This window comes from Prunus mume, linkage group LG1, assembly GCF_029339155.1.
Source record: "Prunus mume cultivar Tortuosa linkage group LG1, ASM2933915v1, whole genome shotgun sequence".
Taxonomy (NCBI): Eukaryota; Viridiplantae; Streptophyta; class Magnoliopsida; order Rosales; family Rosaceae; genus Prunus; species Prunus mume.
The window spans coordinates 26,695,850-26,712,989 of record NC_142698.1 but is presented as its reverse complement, the minus strand read 5'-3'; the positions used below and the strand labels follow the sequence as shown (position 1 = coordinate 26,712,989).

Sequence of the window (17,140 nt, the reverse complement as noted above, 5' to 3'; positions counted from 1 at the left end):
AATTCACTCGGCAACAGTTAAAAATAAATAAATAAATAATTTAGATTTCAATTGTGACGTTAGTAGCCTTCGCCACAGCCCAAGCGATTCTTGCCATGGGGTTGCCCGAGTTGGTGGGTCCCACCCTTTGCCCGGGTTGGACCTTGCGGCCCTGGGATTTTTGGGCCTGAGGCCCCCTATTGCCTGCCCTCCCCCATTGAGGTGGAAGTGCTCTAATTTGAACCAGGCTTTAACGTTGTTTCTCTTCTTTTTCTTGGGACCATTTTTTCCTTTGTTTTTTCTTCTCTTTTTTTATTAAAAATTTTTAATATGAAATTTTTTTAATTTACTATTTATCTTTATTTAATGAATAGTTTTATTTATTAAAATTTAATTAATTAATGACATTTTGTGATCTTGTGAATATTTTATCGTTCTATATATTTTAAAAAAGAATATTTTACTGTTATTTGCCTATATCGTTATATTATGTGCTTTGACTTGTAGATGAGTGGTTTAAAGTTTGAGTCCCCATTACTTTGGAAGTGTGTATTAGAAAACCCCATCACCCATCCTAACTTTAGCAACAACCAAAAAAATAAATAACTCGTAAATTTGTAATAAAATGCTTCAATTAACATTCAAGGAAAAACAAAAGCAATAGAGGATGTAGGTCTAACTAATGGAAAACTTAGGGAGAGTTTAAAGTAGTTTTAAGCATTCACTCCAACATCCAAATTCATCTTTTTGACATTCTTTATATAGATTAACGAGTAGTTATTGTCTGCCTAGAAAATCAAAAGATACTGTTTACTCACAATTCCTCTCTAGTAGTAGACTCCAAGACACTTGCTCGATCTTAATTCTTAATTAGCAAACATAAGCATCAACCATCAGAGCCTGAACTACCTTCTACTCCCTCACTAACATTCTGATGCTTGTACAACTTGGCACATGACAAGTAATAACCGAAATTCAGCGCACCAATCACAACTACCATCCAGTACACATTGTCAAGCCTCCCTTGGTTTATGTCATCCGGCAACCACCCTGTAACCCTCCGAACAAGACCAATCAGAGCCGTGCCCATGTAGAAAGCAATGCCTATTGTCATTGCAACCATTGCAGTCGCTGTGCCTCGAAGCGACGCTGGAAATTCTTGATAGCACAACTGAAGTTGCCCCGGAAAATGGAAGGCTTCACCAATGCCAACCAAGGCCAGCTGTGGGAATAACCACATAACCAACATTGGCAGCGTGGAGCTGTGGGCTGTTTTGAGACGCCTTGACTCCACTAATGCTGAAACAACCATGCTTATGATATTTAGGACATGGCCTATTCCTAGTCTTTGGAGGGGAGTTGGAGATTGATTGGTCAGTTTTTTCCATACGGGATATAGGAAGCGATCAATTATTGGGAGAGAGATGCAAGTAGATAATTGAACCAAGACTAGCACAGATCCAACTGGGATTTTGAAATGTGACACGATGCGACGGTCCATGGTTAGAGCTTGGAGGGTTGTTAAGCTGCTTTGGATTGCTATTGGGGTGCTTATAAATATACTGGATGACCACAAAGGGAAAATTCTAATGACAGTTTTGAGATCTTCTACTTGTTGGAATGTGCACAGGCTCCATGGCTTTGCAATTGAGCCATCAGGTTTCAAGTCGCCTTCAGTTTTCAGGGCTGCACCATTTAGAAAGCTGCAACAAGAGAGCAAAGTGAAATTGTCATTTCTTTTTCTTTTTATGAAGCTGCAACAATAAAAATGACTGTCAAGGGTTTAGAGGAAAAGCACTGTCTGAACTCCCAAACTCAACAAAGTTTCTAATATCCTTTCCTCAGCCTAATTAATTAGTCTCGCCCCGGCCTAAGCCTAGGCCTAGGCGCCCAGCAGGCCGGTGTGGTGCATGCCGAATAACAAGGCTGTTATGACATTACCATGACGTGGTCATGACGTCATTGTGATGATAATAACGGATAGAATATGGCATGGAGAAAACGTTTCCTTCCTCTTTGACTCCGCACAAAGTGAACACTGCAGCTGTTCACCAAAGGTGTATCAAACATCCCAAAGTGGCCAACTAACCAAGCAATAGAAGATAAATGTATCTTATACGTAAAATTGTGTCTTTTAGTCAAAAGAAGCAAATTAAAAGTTGTTTAAGCTTCAAGATCATCTATCTTCAACTTTATTTTCTTTTCCATCAGACAGAAAAGCTACCATCATCTCCAGTGCACTATACTATTTTCCTCCATCCAAAAGATAACGAAAATAAAACCGAGTATAAACTGTAAAGTACTTTTTCTTCCGCTTTGTTCTATAATGATTTGCTCCTACATCAAAAGAACAAAAAAGTACCGACTGTTCCATTTTTCTTAAGAAATAGGAAGGTTGATGTGAATATGTTTATAAAGAGGAAAATAGGATGCTTTTTATAAAATCAAAGTCGCACCTCAAGCTCTTTTTATGTGTCTCAGGAACCATCTTTGCCTCTCCATCATTGTGGTGGTGATAATCCTCGCTTCTGGATGAGAGCAGAACATTCCTTTTCCGGATGCTTGCAACAAGAACACGAACTATATTCACAAATGGGCTGCCTTGTGGCTTATCCCGACGATAGAAATTGCTTCCCGATAAGAAAATGAGTAAACCAATCAAATTTACAAGAGCACATAGGCCATATCCCAAGCCCCAACTGACATTGTCCTCAATATATACAATGGCTGTAAAACTTATAACAGAAGCTGTATACATTGCAAAGAAAAACCAGTTAAAGAAAATCCCTTGCTCTTCTGGTTTATCAAATTGGCTTGCACCCATTGTTGCTATAGTAAAGCGAGTGCCTCCGAGTCCAATTGATGCCAGAGCTATACCGGCATAGAGAACTGCAAACTGAGATTCTGATGGTGTTTCACACAAGCTCAATCTGTCATCACATGACGGAGGCCTCAAGGAGTCTAGAGTTGCAGTCAAAACTAATAGGACCAGTCCCTGCAAGGGTAATCAATTTAAAAATGAAAGTCAAGGTGTATGTGCGTGCTCGCGCAAGAGTAGAGACAGAGTGAGGCTGTTACCAGAAAAGAGATACAAGAAGAGATCAAGATGACAGGGAAGCAGCCGGAAAAAGAGTCTGCAATAATTGCTCCAATGATTGGAAATAAACAAGTGCAACCATTGACTACATTTGAAACCTGAGCAGCATCAATGCTCTTCACGTTAAATTCCTGAATCAGATACACAATCAAATTTGATTGCCATCCCCCAGCAGCAAGTGTCAAGCACATAAAAGTTCCTGGTCCAAATGAAAAAAACACATGTTTTTCTAAGAAACAGATTTTTGCAAACATACAGAAGTGATGAACATATATATAGTCATGTCCATGAGAGAGAGAGAGAGAGAGAGAGAGAGAGAGAGAGAGAGAGAGACCTATGATGAATAAAAAGATGATCCAACCACCGCGGTTACCACCGGAATCAAGCATTTCTGCATCTCTATCAACAGAGAGTGATGCATCCATGTTACAACCCAACTGCTGCAACTCTGTGGCAGCCTCCTGTCCTAACTGAAAATGCATGTTCATAAGCTGCCGGCCCTATTAAATAATGTAAAAAAGTTGGTGCAGTCCTGTAGGTGCCACACTAATTGTGGTCTAGCTTTCCCTTCTGTCATCATCATCGGACCCAGCTGCCAGACTTAATGGCAATGACAGCAACTTCCCAATTTCAAATGGTGGTAAATGTCACAGGGCCAAAACCCTGTAGATAAATCCACCTACACTAATTTTAGTCCAGTAGATGCCTAAACTTTCAACTAGATTAGTTTCCAAAAACGAAGGCAACCTTTGAGAAGACCTATTTGAAGGAAACTTGGAGCAAGTGGTCTAACTCAAGTAAGCAAGTTCATGTAATTGCTTTTAAGGACGAAAATATCGGCCGATACACTAGTGGGTAAGCTTATTTCTCCCCTCATACTCTGATAGTTGAGAATTTCATGATTTTTGAAGGTTATTACAAGGAACAAGATGCAAATTCAAACCAAAACGTAACTCTAATTAAGTCAAATATAAACCAAATTAAAACTTAATTGACATTCTAATCCAAATAAAACCAACAACGTTGATGTACACCGATACCAAAAATAATATCAATATGTCTCCCAAAATATTCATAAATTGGAGTGCCGATACTATTTGCACTGCCAATATTTTCATCCTTAAATTCCTTTCAGATGGAGCGCGGGGTACCAATTACCACACGTTAGAAGAAAGGTAAGATGTTGAATCTTAATCTTCTCATATGAAATATGGATGTTGGCCGACAGCATTGCAGTTAGAACTTAAATGCTGGAAATGGAATTACAGTGACAAAACAAGCAAATAAGCCGGCAAGGAGGACTCCGATGTGAAACGAGTTTTAATTTACTCATTGCTCAACCGTATTATATTAATACCAAAGAGTATCTTACATCAAAGAAAAACATCTTAAATAATCTTCACCTGAGAATCAAGTCACGCATAAATTGGTCCATCAAACAAAAGGCAGATGAAATAAGAATATCAGCTTCACAGCTTGTGAATGAAGATCCCAAATTAGTCTCACAAGGAGTGAATAAAGATATTTATTGAATCTCAGTTAGGTTCCTCAATACAATCTTGCTATACACGGTACAAGTTCGGTACAGCCAAAAAAAACAAAAAACAAAAAAATCAAGATACAAACAAGATAAATAGAATACAAGTTCGATCACCGAAAAAGAAAAAGGAGGAACTGACCTCAAAAATTAATATAGAGGTCTAGTAAAATTGATGGGCGGTCATCATGGAAAAAATCAGCAAACCCACCTAAGTAATGATGTAGATGATTCCAATATTTTGGTAACAATAACCTTTCCTAACCTTTTTATCAAAGAGCTCTGAAAATGCAAATCTTTCTACTTCATAGATATAGAAACCGAGTACTAATGTTGCTTTTCAAATCAAGCATACTCTGGGTTCAGTGCTATAGCCTCTCTGTAAATCATATCTTTCATTTGCTCTTCTCCCAAGGGTTGTTGCTCGAAATCAAAGGAGAAAGGCTCATTGCAGATTGGTTCATCAGCTACATCATGTAGTCTTTCCAGGTAAGGATGAGCCAATGCTTCTTCGACTGTGGAAGCACAAGTTACACAATTAAAATTCATAATTGGGACCTCAATGAGTCAACATTCTACACATATGGCCGGTAAAAACAGCACCAAAAGAAGAATGGCATGGGAGTAGAAAATTACCAGTTATCCTTTTCGTAGGATCAAATGTCAACATTCTATCAATGAGATCAATGGCCAGCGGATTAACATGTGGGAAAAGCCTCGCCAATGGCTGACGAGGATGCGGGGGGAGCTGCCTTATATATCTTCTAGCATCCTCATTCCGTACAAACCCAAGATCAGACTCGGTTGGTGTCCCAAGAAGCTGTAACAAAAAATAAAAAACATGCGTAAGTATTCAAGTGACAGGAGGAAAACAGAATGGTAGAACTGTAACTACCATAGATACTTAGCTAAATTCAATGCAGCAGCCACTTTAATTAAAGCAGAAAACCATATCCCAGATATAGAATAAGTATTTCAAGTGAAATTTCATTTCTTCTAAAGTGTTATTCTTAAATACCAAAGTCAAAGTCAGGTCATCTTACCTCTGTCAATAGGCGCATCTGATGCACATGATCTTTGCCTGGAAACAAAGGCTTCCTATTCATAAGCTCCATAAAGATGCAGCCTACTGACCACACATCTATTGCAGCAGTGTAATCTGAAGAGTTCAACAGAAGCTCAGGTGCCCTGTACCATCTGGTAACAACATACTCTGTCAATAACTCATTCTCTGCAGTGGGACGAGCGAGGCCAAAATCACATATCTTAAGATCGCAATTGGCATTCAACAAGAGGTTGCTGGGCTTCATGTCTCTATGAATAACATTTGCCGAATGTATATATTTCAGTCCTCGAAGAATCTGATACAAAAAGTACTGCAAAGCATACCAACATACGCCAATCAGTCCTCAAATGATAAAAACCATTTATTTACACAAAAACTACCAATCAATGGAGCTTGGCTGTAGAAATTAAAAGGCAAAGACTATAAAGTACCTGACAATGCTCCTCAGATAAACCTTGATTCGAGCGAATAATTTGATGGAGGTCAGTATCCATGAGTTCCGTGGCAATGTATACGTCCGAAAATTCTCTCCTCAAAGGTGGAGGAATCACATCCCTGATAGCTACGACCTGTTTGACAATCATCAAATTCTACTTTTAGCAAACCCTTCAACTTTCCATCTCTAACAGTAAACTCTTATAAAATTCTTCAATCTTTCCCAAAAGCTTCTACTTCAGCCAATTAACTAAATATAGTAATACCCCTTTCTGAGTCCATAAATAGTAAGAATATAAACAAGTCAACTTTGTCATAAATACAAGCAATTAGAACTGAATTGAAACAACTGGTAATTAATACAAGCACTTAATCTCACATTTTCATGATCCAAATGACGAAGCAGCTTAATCTCACGGAGCGTGCGCTTGGCGTCCATGTGATTGTCAAAGGCGTTTGCGATTTTCTTCATCGCCACCATCTCCTTCGTTTCCGAGTTCAAAACCGAGCTACAAAATCCCAAACAACACTCCAATAATCAAAAACCAAAACTCAAAATAAGGAAGAAGGAGAAAAGAAAGAATCGATTCGGAGAAAAACGACGTACCAAACGATGCCATACGCGCCGCGACCGATCGGCATGATCGGAGGCCGGTACTTGTTGGTGATCTCGAAGAGGTTGCCGAAGATGTTGTACTGAATGTACTGGCCGCCGTGCGACGGAACCGCCGGGAAATCGCCACTGCTGGGAGGGACGTCGGCCATGTCAATACACTGTGCGAGTCCGTGACCTGACTTTCTCTCTCTAATAGTCTTCAGCTTCTCTCTCTAAAAGTTGCTGCTGTTTGTGTTGTGGTGTTGCTGTTGCTGTTGACGAAGAAGGAGAAGAATAAGACGAGCGCTTTTAAAAGCTGAGAGGAGGAGGAAGAAGGGCGCTGGGCGTTGGTGTTGGGAAAGCGCGCCAGTGAGAAATTGCGAGGACGCGTTTGGGAGAGGATCAGAGGACCAGGATTGCAGCCGCCTCTGATGAACGGCTACGATTCGTTCAAAGTTTTCAACGGCCATTATTCTGCTTTTTTTATTTTCTTGTATGACTGCTATGGAATTTTTTTTTAGTATTTTATGGGACAGTGATTGCGTGTGAGCAGTGGCAGTGAGATGTGCTGAAGCACTTCCTCCGTGGATTGCTGTGGACCGTTGACTATGTTTTGAACATGATTTTGTGCTTTCACAAGTGAAAATACCTAGAAAACAAGAAATAGGATCTAAACTTCCAAAAAAATAAGGTTGTCTAATGGTCTAGGATTAAGAGTTTGAAATATGGTCTTATGTTCATACTTTTTTAACGAGATTTTGTTCATATATGTAAACGGATGATGGTATGAATTTTCAGTAACTTCTATTTGAAGGAAGCAAATCTTTCACTTATTCTAGTCCTAACTTCTATTTGTAGTAAATATCAAATTGATATGGCGTGCTCAACTTTTAAATTAACAACTATCATATATGAGATTTGAACTCAAGGTCTCCTCAAACAAGGGAAAAAAACATCATACTAATAATGCTCATTGTGTCAGTAAATTTTTTATCAACAGCGGCGGCGTGATTCAAACTTGTGATCTCTTTTAACAATAGAAGTTAAAAAATTACTAGATTAACAGCAAGTGGTGAGCGAAGTACGTTATATTGACAATAGTTGAGTCCTGACTAATAAGGACCGTCTCATCCTTATCACGAGAAACACTTACGTGAAATAGAAATAACATTATTTTATTATCACATGCCAATCACAGCATGTCATACGTGATTATTTTTCCACATGACCGAGTCAAGACCTAAATATTGTTGAGTTGTAAATGTGTAAAATTAATGGAAGGATAAACGAAGCACTTGTCGTTGTTATTATGAAAGGACACAGGATAAGAGTTATATTGTAATGAGCCCACCTGTAGCAAGGACAAGATTCGAAAGATGAGGAGGAGTGCTCCATTATTGATGTTATTTTAATTGCGTGTCTCATCATCATTCTTCACCGCTTTGCTATATCATAAGAACACACGTTTTTCAGCCAAGAGTCCCTGGAATTTATATAAAAGACTGACTGCTGGGTTTGGTTTGGAAAACTTTTTGGCAAAATGGGTTTGACACAAAAGCTACAAAAGAAAGACCATGAGGAAATTACCTATCCAAATTCCCATTTCACACTGGTCACAAACCAATGTGTTTCCTTTTACCTGCAGGCGAACAGATTTGGTCAAAGTAAAGAGGCTTCTTTTATATTATCTATCTGGTTTAAACCCTAATGATGTGTACTAAAATGCAATAAGATATATCATAAGAATGCATGTGATGGTTGCAAATCCACTTTAGAATTATAAATGGTCTACTTCATTTGTGCTTAATTCAAAAAACAATAATCACCTAGAGTGGGAATCAAATTTGTAATTCATTTGTAACACTATATCGACATGTCAGATGATATTATCGTCACACACAATAATCATTTAAAATGAGAAGGAAATTTCTCATCCTTAAACACAATATATATAATTATGTTGTGAGTAAAGGGTGTTGATCTGTTTTACATTTATCCAATTTCCAAACATGTGTTTGACCAAAAAAATAAATTTTCAAACACGTGTAGCATTCTCCATTTTACATGAAAATGAAGATGGGAAGTAGGTTTTTAGACTGGATTATGAATTCTACGTGAGCACATCTGGTCTCAGAAAAGTCAAAAAGCAAACCCAGCGTGGATAATGGGGAAAGTTGACCGTTGACACTACGCAAAAGTGGATGGGCTATTTTTCTGAAATGGATCCTACCACGAGTTTTACATTAATCAACTACCTTGAGTGGCTTACACACATACATGGACATTGACATTGATAGTTGAAAATGAGTTCTACATTGATCAACTACCGTGAGTGGCCTGCACACATACGTGGACATTGATAATTCAAAATTATAAGGAACATTTTGTAGCCAGAAAATAAAGGGAAGATATAAAATATCATATTTGATGACGTTGACATCCAAAATTAATATCAACTTAGATAGATATGAAGTGGTGAATGATGTGTGAAGGCAAGGGCCTTCAGCATGTGAATGTGTCTTCAGGAGGCAAGGCACGAGACTGCCTTTGGTGGGTTAAGTGGAAGGTGAGGACCTTCAGCAGGTTAATGACTAGTGAAGGCCATCGACAAGTTATTGCCTTCGGCAGCTAGTGACATTCATCATAAATAAAGTAAGTAAATAAATATGCAGAAAACAAGGTATATATGGTTCACCTGAATGATAGGTTACGTCCACAGAAAATGATGTTCTCATTATAATAATGTTGGCTTACATTTGTACAAGGGGCTAAACCCAAAGATAAAGGGAAGAAGGCCCAAGGCCTAAGTTCCAAAGCCCAAAAGTTCAAGGCCCAAGGGTCAATACCATTTTCTAAGTAAAGAGTGGTTTTCTTTCGGGAGTTTCACTAAAACACCCAAAATGGGGGTTGAAATTATAAAAAAACCCAAGCACTATTTAAACATATAAACACACCCAAAACCCATCATTACACACACTCAAAACTCATTTATAAACACACCCAAAATATTGACTTTGGGGTTTATTTTGGGTGTTTCTATGTTTAAATAATGCTTTAGTTTTTTTATAAATACATGTCTAGGATTGGGTTTATTTATAAATTTGTATTTTCTTTCCTAGGTGAATGAGAGTCTCCACCTCTTATAGTCTTCCAATGTGAGACTCGTAACAATGCCCCTAGTTGTGACTTGTGGCAAGGCTTCATTGGCTAAGATGACGACCTCTCAAAGCACAACATGTGGCTGATATTGCTTAACTAGTTGCTCGGTTAGTCATGGTACAAATAGATGACATGTTAACTAATCTGCAATCAAGTGAGAAGGAACGGATATGAGTGGTATTGATTCATTATAAGTTGTTTACTAAATTACCGTGAATTAGAATCAAAATTAGTTTGATTACTAAAATACCCTTGTTGTTGGGTTAAAATATAGGGGAGTTTGGGTTTATTTATAAATTTGTATAAAGTATATGACAAATTTGGAATTTTAAAATTTGTATAAAGATATAATGGGTACAAAAGACGGCTTAGTTCTCCAGAAAATAAAATATCACCTCCCACCCAAGAGTCCAATTCTTCCAAAATTAGGAGTTGAATTCCTGATTTTATATGGAATTTTCATTCTTCCATGTGAAGTAAATACAGGAGTATGTAGACTTTTCATTCCACTAACTTCACCCACATTGAGCTAGCTTATTAATTAACTAATCTAAACACAGGCATAAAACAAGAATTGGGTACCCCCAAAATTCCTTATACTTACGGGATCACACACACCCATTTTGCATCACCAATTAAGAGTTGGTTTAGAACAGAGATATGGCACAAAGCCCAACCCAAGCACCAGTCAACACCAAACAACCAAAAACTAAACCGGGCAATGAGAATTTGCTTGGGCTATCAAGTCGTCAAACATCGGCCGCTCCAACATGCTGCTTTTAGTTGTTGACCCGCAAATAAAATCGGAAGCGAAGTCGCACGAATCAATTATACCAGAACTTGTCCAGAGTAAACATAAAACACGCATCCCAGCAAATCTTCTGGTAAACTGCATTATATTACCGGATAGGATAATCCCAGTTAAATACATCACGGAAAATCATTGTGAATTCAATTATGTCTAATCATATTAGGTCATCATAATGTTGGGATTAAGTTGAATTGGATAGTGTCTAATCTTGTTAGACCATTAATAGCATATTTCAGTGCAATACAATTCTATCTCATAATTGAATCCAATCTTACTCGCCAAACATGGGCTAGCTCATATATTAATGACCATATTGCCACATTTTCGAACAAGGGCACAAAAGATTAACAATCAGCGAGACCAAACTGAGGCTGAGAAAAATACCGGTATTATTTAATCTAAAGGATGATTACCACATCATTATATCCAACTTAACACATTAATTCTCCAAACTGAAGCAGAAGTCACAACTTCCCTAACCCAATAGAAAAAAAATACCAACAGCCTAAAACCCCAAAGCTAAGAGGCAATCTAAAAAACAAAAGCATGGCATGCAGGCATTGGCATCATCCTTGTAGTCTCGCAGCTTAGGCCTCAGCAAACCTACAAAAAAAAGCATGTAATCGAAATTAAGGCCAATTCAGTGTTGAATAAATTTCAAGGGGAAGTAGAACTAGAACTAATCACAAACAACACAATTAGAATATAAAGAATACCCAAGCTCAGAAAGCCTCTGGTGAGCTGCAGCGTAATCAGCAAAGAAGGCATCTTCATCCTGAAAGTTAATTTTAACAATCAGGAAATGCAGCAATGTAATGTTTAAGTACACACATGCAAACTTTTCAAACTCAAGAAAACACGCACCGCAGCATATTTTTCAACAAGAGGGCGGAAGACAGGGTCAGACAAAAGGGCGGTGTCAGTTGGAAGCATTAGAAGACCATCATACTTTCCACTCAGGAGCACCCTAAAACATCAAACAACATTATATACATTACTTGCATAGCTCTATGCAAAAAGGTGTATCAAGAAAGCATAGCAGGGAAACAAAACTCACGTGAAATAGGAGTTGTCAAAGATAAGGGGGTTGGGAGTCCAGGGTCCTTCAAATCCAGATCTCTCCTTGTGGCACCTTCCCTGCAAGGTTCCATAACCAGTGAGCATACAGATACAGAAATCAGTATTGACATTGACACAATAACAAATGTTTCATTACCAACTGCAATTTCTTAGCACAATATATACCGAAGCAGAAAACAGGGCAATAAGAGTTAACAGACCAGGGTGTGACCGCCAGAGAGAGCAACAATATCCTGGTCGCTGAGGCCCATGGTTTTGCCAAAGACATCCCTCAAATGGTCATTACCTGCAGCATTGCAACATAATATCAGCATTATGCGCACACAACCAGAGAAACAACACACTAAAACTAAAACAATGAGATAAGATCATGTAATTATCAACCCTTAGTAGCATCAGGAAGACGGCCTTCTGGAGGTGGCTCAGGCTTGTCCTGGCACAAGAAGAGGAATATCAATATAACAAGAAAATGAAGCAAACAAAACATTGTACTAGCATATCCAATGCATAGTTCAAAAATTGAACCAATGATATTATTGCAAAGCAAACACCTTTATTTTGAAGAAGAAAAGAAGGCACAAAGAGAACAAGATTCCCTAAATAGTTTAAAAAAAAAAAAAAAGGGTTTAAATCTAAGACTACTGAACAACCACAGGAAAAAAAAACTGAAGCAAAAGAAAATCTGTTGTGAAACCATAACGAACTCAATTACTGGAAATGAGGGCAATCAACCAAACATTATTAATCTGATTTACAGAACAAATTAAGCTCTTTCTGGAATGAAATCGTTCAAAATAGATGACTATCCACGGCAATACAATCTTCTAACTCAACGTATTTGGGTTTATTGCACCACGAGCACACAGATAACATATATTCAATTGAAAACAAAACAAAAAATCCCATCAAAAAACGAAATATCCCAAACAAGATCAAAGGCAAAGAAAAATTTGATAAATTCATGGTAATTAAATGACAATTACAACTTTTATTAATACATTATACGAAGAAAAACAAAAGTTACTAACCTCTCTTCCTGGGTGGAAGGGGACATCAGGCCCACCAGTAATCTCAACAGCAACAACACCAGCCAACTATAAACAGAATTTAAAATAACCAAATCAAATCCGATTCAAAAATTAGCAACCCTTAATTCATTTTTGTAAACACAAACAAACTTAAATATAATTGATTACAATTGTTTTTTTTTTTAAATATTACCTGATAGAAGTCAGCGTAAGAGAGAATTGGGAACTGTTGCTTGATGGGCTCCAAGAGCCTGACAGCGATATCGAGACCAGCGTTGGCCCCGTGTGATTGCTCAGCTGCGTGCTTCATAGTTCCGAATGGGCCTCCGGTCTTTGTTTTCGAATCGTAGGTACCAGCAGAATGCCATCTGCACCCGACCACACGCAATCAAATCTCACTCGCACAAAAACACACAGAGAAGAAAGAGAGAGAGACGTACGCGATACGAAGCATGAGAGGAGCGCAGGCCTTCTCAGCGATGAAACCTCTGAGCTTCCTCTTGGCCTTGTCGATGGCCTTCTTGTACTCTTCGCTCACGGTAGGGTAGCTCTTCCCCATGGTCAAAGGTTCTGCAACATTACACACAAAAATCTCAGATCAAAATCAAACCAAACAGCTCAGCTCAGCTCAGATCCGATTTTCAGATGATTGGTATTCTATAAACGCGGTCGTTTCGATCTGCTAGAGTGTGAGAGTGTGAGAGTGCTCGGCACGTACCTTGGAAACAGAGGCTGGTTGTTGGTGATGAGAGAAATGAGAGCTTCGAAACCCTAGTGATGGAGTGGCACGAGTAGAGCACAAGCACAGGCTGAGAAGGGAAGATATAGGGGGGTTTGGGAGGAAGAGAAGGTTCTAGTGCTTTTATCTGAGCCGTTGGATTTTTTCTGATCTTGCGGCTGGCTTCGTGGTGTGGTTTTGCACGGTCGAGATTTATTTAGGGAATTGGATGTACGGTGGTGATTGCGGGGTTGGTGGCTGATTTAAGGAGACCCGAACGGTCAAGACCTTGTGTTTAGGGAAAATTTCAGATTTTCTGGGATGGCAAAAAAATAAGTGGGCCCACCAGAAAAAAGGTACATTTTGAGGAATTTGGATCGGATTATCGTGCGTGTTGACCAAAATGCCCTTGGTGCGTTGGTCCAAGTTGGAAAAAGCCATGCCGAAAAATCTGTGGATGCCACCCATGGTTTTGGTTTTTTTTTATTTTATTTTTATGAGAGTCTATAAATGAGTTCAGTTGCAATTTCATTGTCCTGACCACAAAGAAAATGAGCTCATTGTAAATATTATCGAAAATATCACATGGAAATGTTTTGTCATTCACATTTTTTTGGGTAAGATGTTTCTTTTTTAAGATTAAAAATAACAACTAAATATGTCAACCGTTACTATAAATACAAATTAGAGAAATTAGTGAAACATGAATTATGAGAGTACTGATTTAGAAAATTTATAAACAAATATACAAATATTAGGTCTGTTTAGGAACAATATTTTCACGAGATAATTGGAATTATCATAATCTTTATACATATATATATATGTATTATAAAGAGTTCACAATTTATTATTAAATACGGAAACATAGCGGAACCCAAAAAAACACATATATAAGGGAAGGAGGAAAGCAATGAAGAAAATAGAAAACAAGATAACCGTTCTGAGGACAGTAATCACTCACTAAAAATAGAGAAGAAAGAGTCGTGATGCGCTATAATGTATGTAAGGTCACTTTGGTCATTTCAGAACTCTAAAGTGATTAATAATTTATCCGAAACGGAAAAATTAACTTCACCGCAAGTGTGAACGCATTTGGCTTCGGAAGATTCCATTAGGATTATGCTAAAGCCACCTCATACAACAACGTACCTTATATCACTCCTTTAATCTGATTGGCTGACTGTTGGTTGTGCGTCGCTCCGAACACGAATGATAAAATGCCACGTTGATATGCCTGATGGCTGGGTGACAACACCACGTGACAACGACCGAAATCGCGCACTAGCGCCTGGCCTCTTGTGTGTACCGCTTCACACGTTTGGATTGGAATAAAATTTGAAGTCAATAATCACAACTCAATCTCATCAAATTTGAAGTCTCAACTTTTTTTTCTTCTCAAATTCAGAAAATCAACCGCAAAAAAAAAAAGGTCAATAATCACTAGTGTAAGTAACAATAGACTCTAGTGTTCGAATTTATATGACATTTTGATAGTATGTATGTGAGAAATTTTTCTCACATTTTAATTTAGACTATCGTTCGTGTTTAAAAAAACAATGAGCTAAAGGCATCTATGGTATGTCTCAGGGGTAGCCTTGAGGTGTGCAAGTGGTGCCATACAGGGCCTCTGATTTTGAGGGGCCCCGATTTTTTTTTTACTGTATATAATACATGTTTAACAAATGTTATATATATACCGAGTGAGCAAATTGTTGACACAAAGACGTTCCTAGTTGTGTTGGTTTGCAGGGCCTCAACTTCTATTCAGGACGCAACTTCAGAACCCGCTTGTGTCAAAGGCTTGTTCGATGTCAACGCCAACATTCAATACCCTAGCTATTTTCACTTTAAGAAAAAAAACATTTATTGTATGACATTATATAATAGTGTAAGTTTGTGTTAGTTTATATGAGGCCCCAATTTAAAGTTTGTATAGGGCCTTCAAAATCTCAAGATCGGCCCTGATATGTCTAAGTTTCTCCAAGATGGGAGGAGAATTCTTGTAGTACTAGAATAAAAGCTTAGACATTCGTTATAAACTACTAAAAATAACTACTTAACCATGTTTATTTGAAGCATATAATTTGGTGACATTTTATCTTCTCTTCTTTGAAGCATATTTACCAATTGATTATATAGCTTCACATTTATATTTGAGCTTCATATCAATGATATTACTATAAGATAATTGATAAGGATGTGAGATGACTGACTGTTTTGTAGTTGAAAATAAAATTAAAACAATATATGGACTCACAGGCTACTAGGCATATAAAGCATTATTCTTGTAGTAATAATCACGGAGACTTTAACTGATGTTACAATTTGTTACTTGTTGTGATGCCCTTAAAGTGCAAATAATATTTATTGCTTGGATTATGGTAGTGTTGTTCGTTGCACTCGTAGTGTGGGTGGCTTGCCCATCATCATTTTCCGTTGGTTACCGGGTTCTCTTTGGTAGTTGTCGACTTAGTTTGGTTGCATAGTTTGTGGTTGTTGGATTGTGCGATACATATATGTTATTTGTTTTAGGATTTCTTAAGGCAGTGTTGTATTTTGTGGGCTTTGTCTATTATGAGCATTTGCTATTTGTGGGCTTTTTGCCTTTTTGTTTTTGGTTGGTTCTGGCTTTAGGTCAGTTTTGGGATCTGAGTTTATATCAGTTTTGGGTTATGATTTTATGCATGTTGAGTGTTATGCCTATTTTGAGTTTTATTATTTTAGTGAGTTTTTTCAATTGAATTTGTTTGAACTCATTTTTTGAGTTTCTGCCATTGACTTTTTTATTATACAAATTTATAAATAAACCAAATTCTAGACATGTATTTATAAAAAAACCCAAACACTATTTAAACATAGAAACACACCCAAAATCAACCCCAAAGTCAACGTTTTGGGTGTGTTTATAAATGGGTTTTGAGTGTGTGTAATGATGGATTTTGGGTGTGTTTATATGTTTAAATAGTGCTTGAGTTTTTTTATAATTTCAACTCCCATTTTGGGTGTTTTAGTGAAACTCCCTTTTTATTAATGCAACTTGATTTTGACCCCAAAAAATAAAAATAAAAAAAATAAAAATCCTTGTGATTATGGGTTTGGTCATTTTGTTTTGGCAACCTCTATTTGGACCCAACCTTTACATTAGTTAAGCCAACTTATTTTTTTGACCAACTATATTTCAAAATAATGTAAATATATGTAAGTGCACCTAATTACACTCCAAAACTATCATTAGAACTGAATCGAGTTGAACTACGAAATTTTATAAGTGAATTCAACTCACCCACATATAGGAATTGCAACAGAGCGGATCATGGCCAAATTGCAATTACCTTTTTTTTTATCGGGACGATTCCCTTTCGAGTTGGTACAATACTCTGACATGCACCAAGATTCTTCTAAGTTTTGGACACCAATTGGTACATTAGTAATGAATTTGTAGCTCAAGTGGTTAATAACATTTTTATCAATGTACTAGAGGTTATAGGTTTGAATTCCCCTTGTGTCAATATCAATTGTATGAAAGAGAAAAAAAATTTCTAACAAAGTAAAGGTAGTGTGCCACTCTATGAAATGGTATTCGATCAATTCGAGTTATTTTGGAATTTGTGATTTAAAATGCATGAATTTAG

At 37.5% G+C, this 17,140-nt stretch overlaps 3 protein-coding genes across 3 annotated transcripts; all 3 read right to left on the bottom strand.

Annotated features, from left to right (window-relative positions):
- Positions 1-593: 593 nt before the first annotated feature.
- Positions 594-3,657, bottom strand: LOC103324598 (protein NRT1/ PTR FAMILY 2.7-like). Its single transcript, XM_008226673.3, has 4 exons — positions 3,411-3,657; positions 3,058-3,275; positions 2,436-2,974; positions 594-1,682 (listed from the first exon to the last, which is right to left on the bottom strand). Exons 1-4 carry the CDS (start codon positions 3,562-3,564, stop codon positions 866-868), a joined length of 1,728 nt encoding a protein of 575 aa, XP_008224895.2. The 5' UTR covers positions 3,565-3,657; the 3' UTR covers positions 594-865.
- A 915-nt stretch (positions 3,658-4,572) lies between these two features.
- MPK3 (mitogen-activated protein kinase 3) lies at positions 4,573-6,986 on the bottom strand. Its single transcript, XM_008226707.2, has 6 exons — positions 6,722-6,986; positions 6,494-6,623; positions 6,111-6,248; positions 5,657-5,989; positions 5,250-5,433; positions 4,573-5,128 (listed from the first exon to the last, which is right to left on the bottom strand). The coding sequence occupies exons 1-6, from the start codon at positions 6,877-6,879 to the stop codon at positions 4,959-4,961; spliced, it is 1,113 nt and encodes a 370-aa protein (XP_008224929.1). The 5' UTR covers positions 6,880-6,986; the 3' UTR covers positions 4,573-4,958.
- Positions 6,987-11,045: 4,059 nt separating this feature from the next.
- Positions 11,046-13,574, bottom strand: LOC103324634 (L-ascorbate peroxidase, cytosolic). Its single transcript, XM_008226718.2, has 10 exons — positions 13,506-13,574; positions 13,228-13,357; positions 12,981-13,155; positions 12,788-12,853; positions 12,144-12,192; positions 11,960-12,045; positions 11,737-11,816; positions 11,544-11,646; positions 11,396-11,454; positions 11,046-11,282 (listed from the first exon to the last, which is right to left on the bottom strand). The coding sequence occupies exons 2-10, from the start codon at positions 13,344-13,346 to the stop codon at positions 11,267-11,269; spliced, it is 753 nt and encodes a 250-aa protein (XP_008224940.1). The 5' UTR covers positions 13,347-13,357; positions 13,506-13,574; the 3' UTR covers positions 11,046-11,266.
- Positions 13,575-17,140: the final 3,566 nt, after the last annotated feature.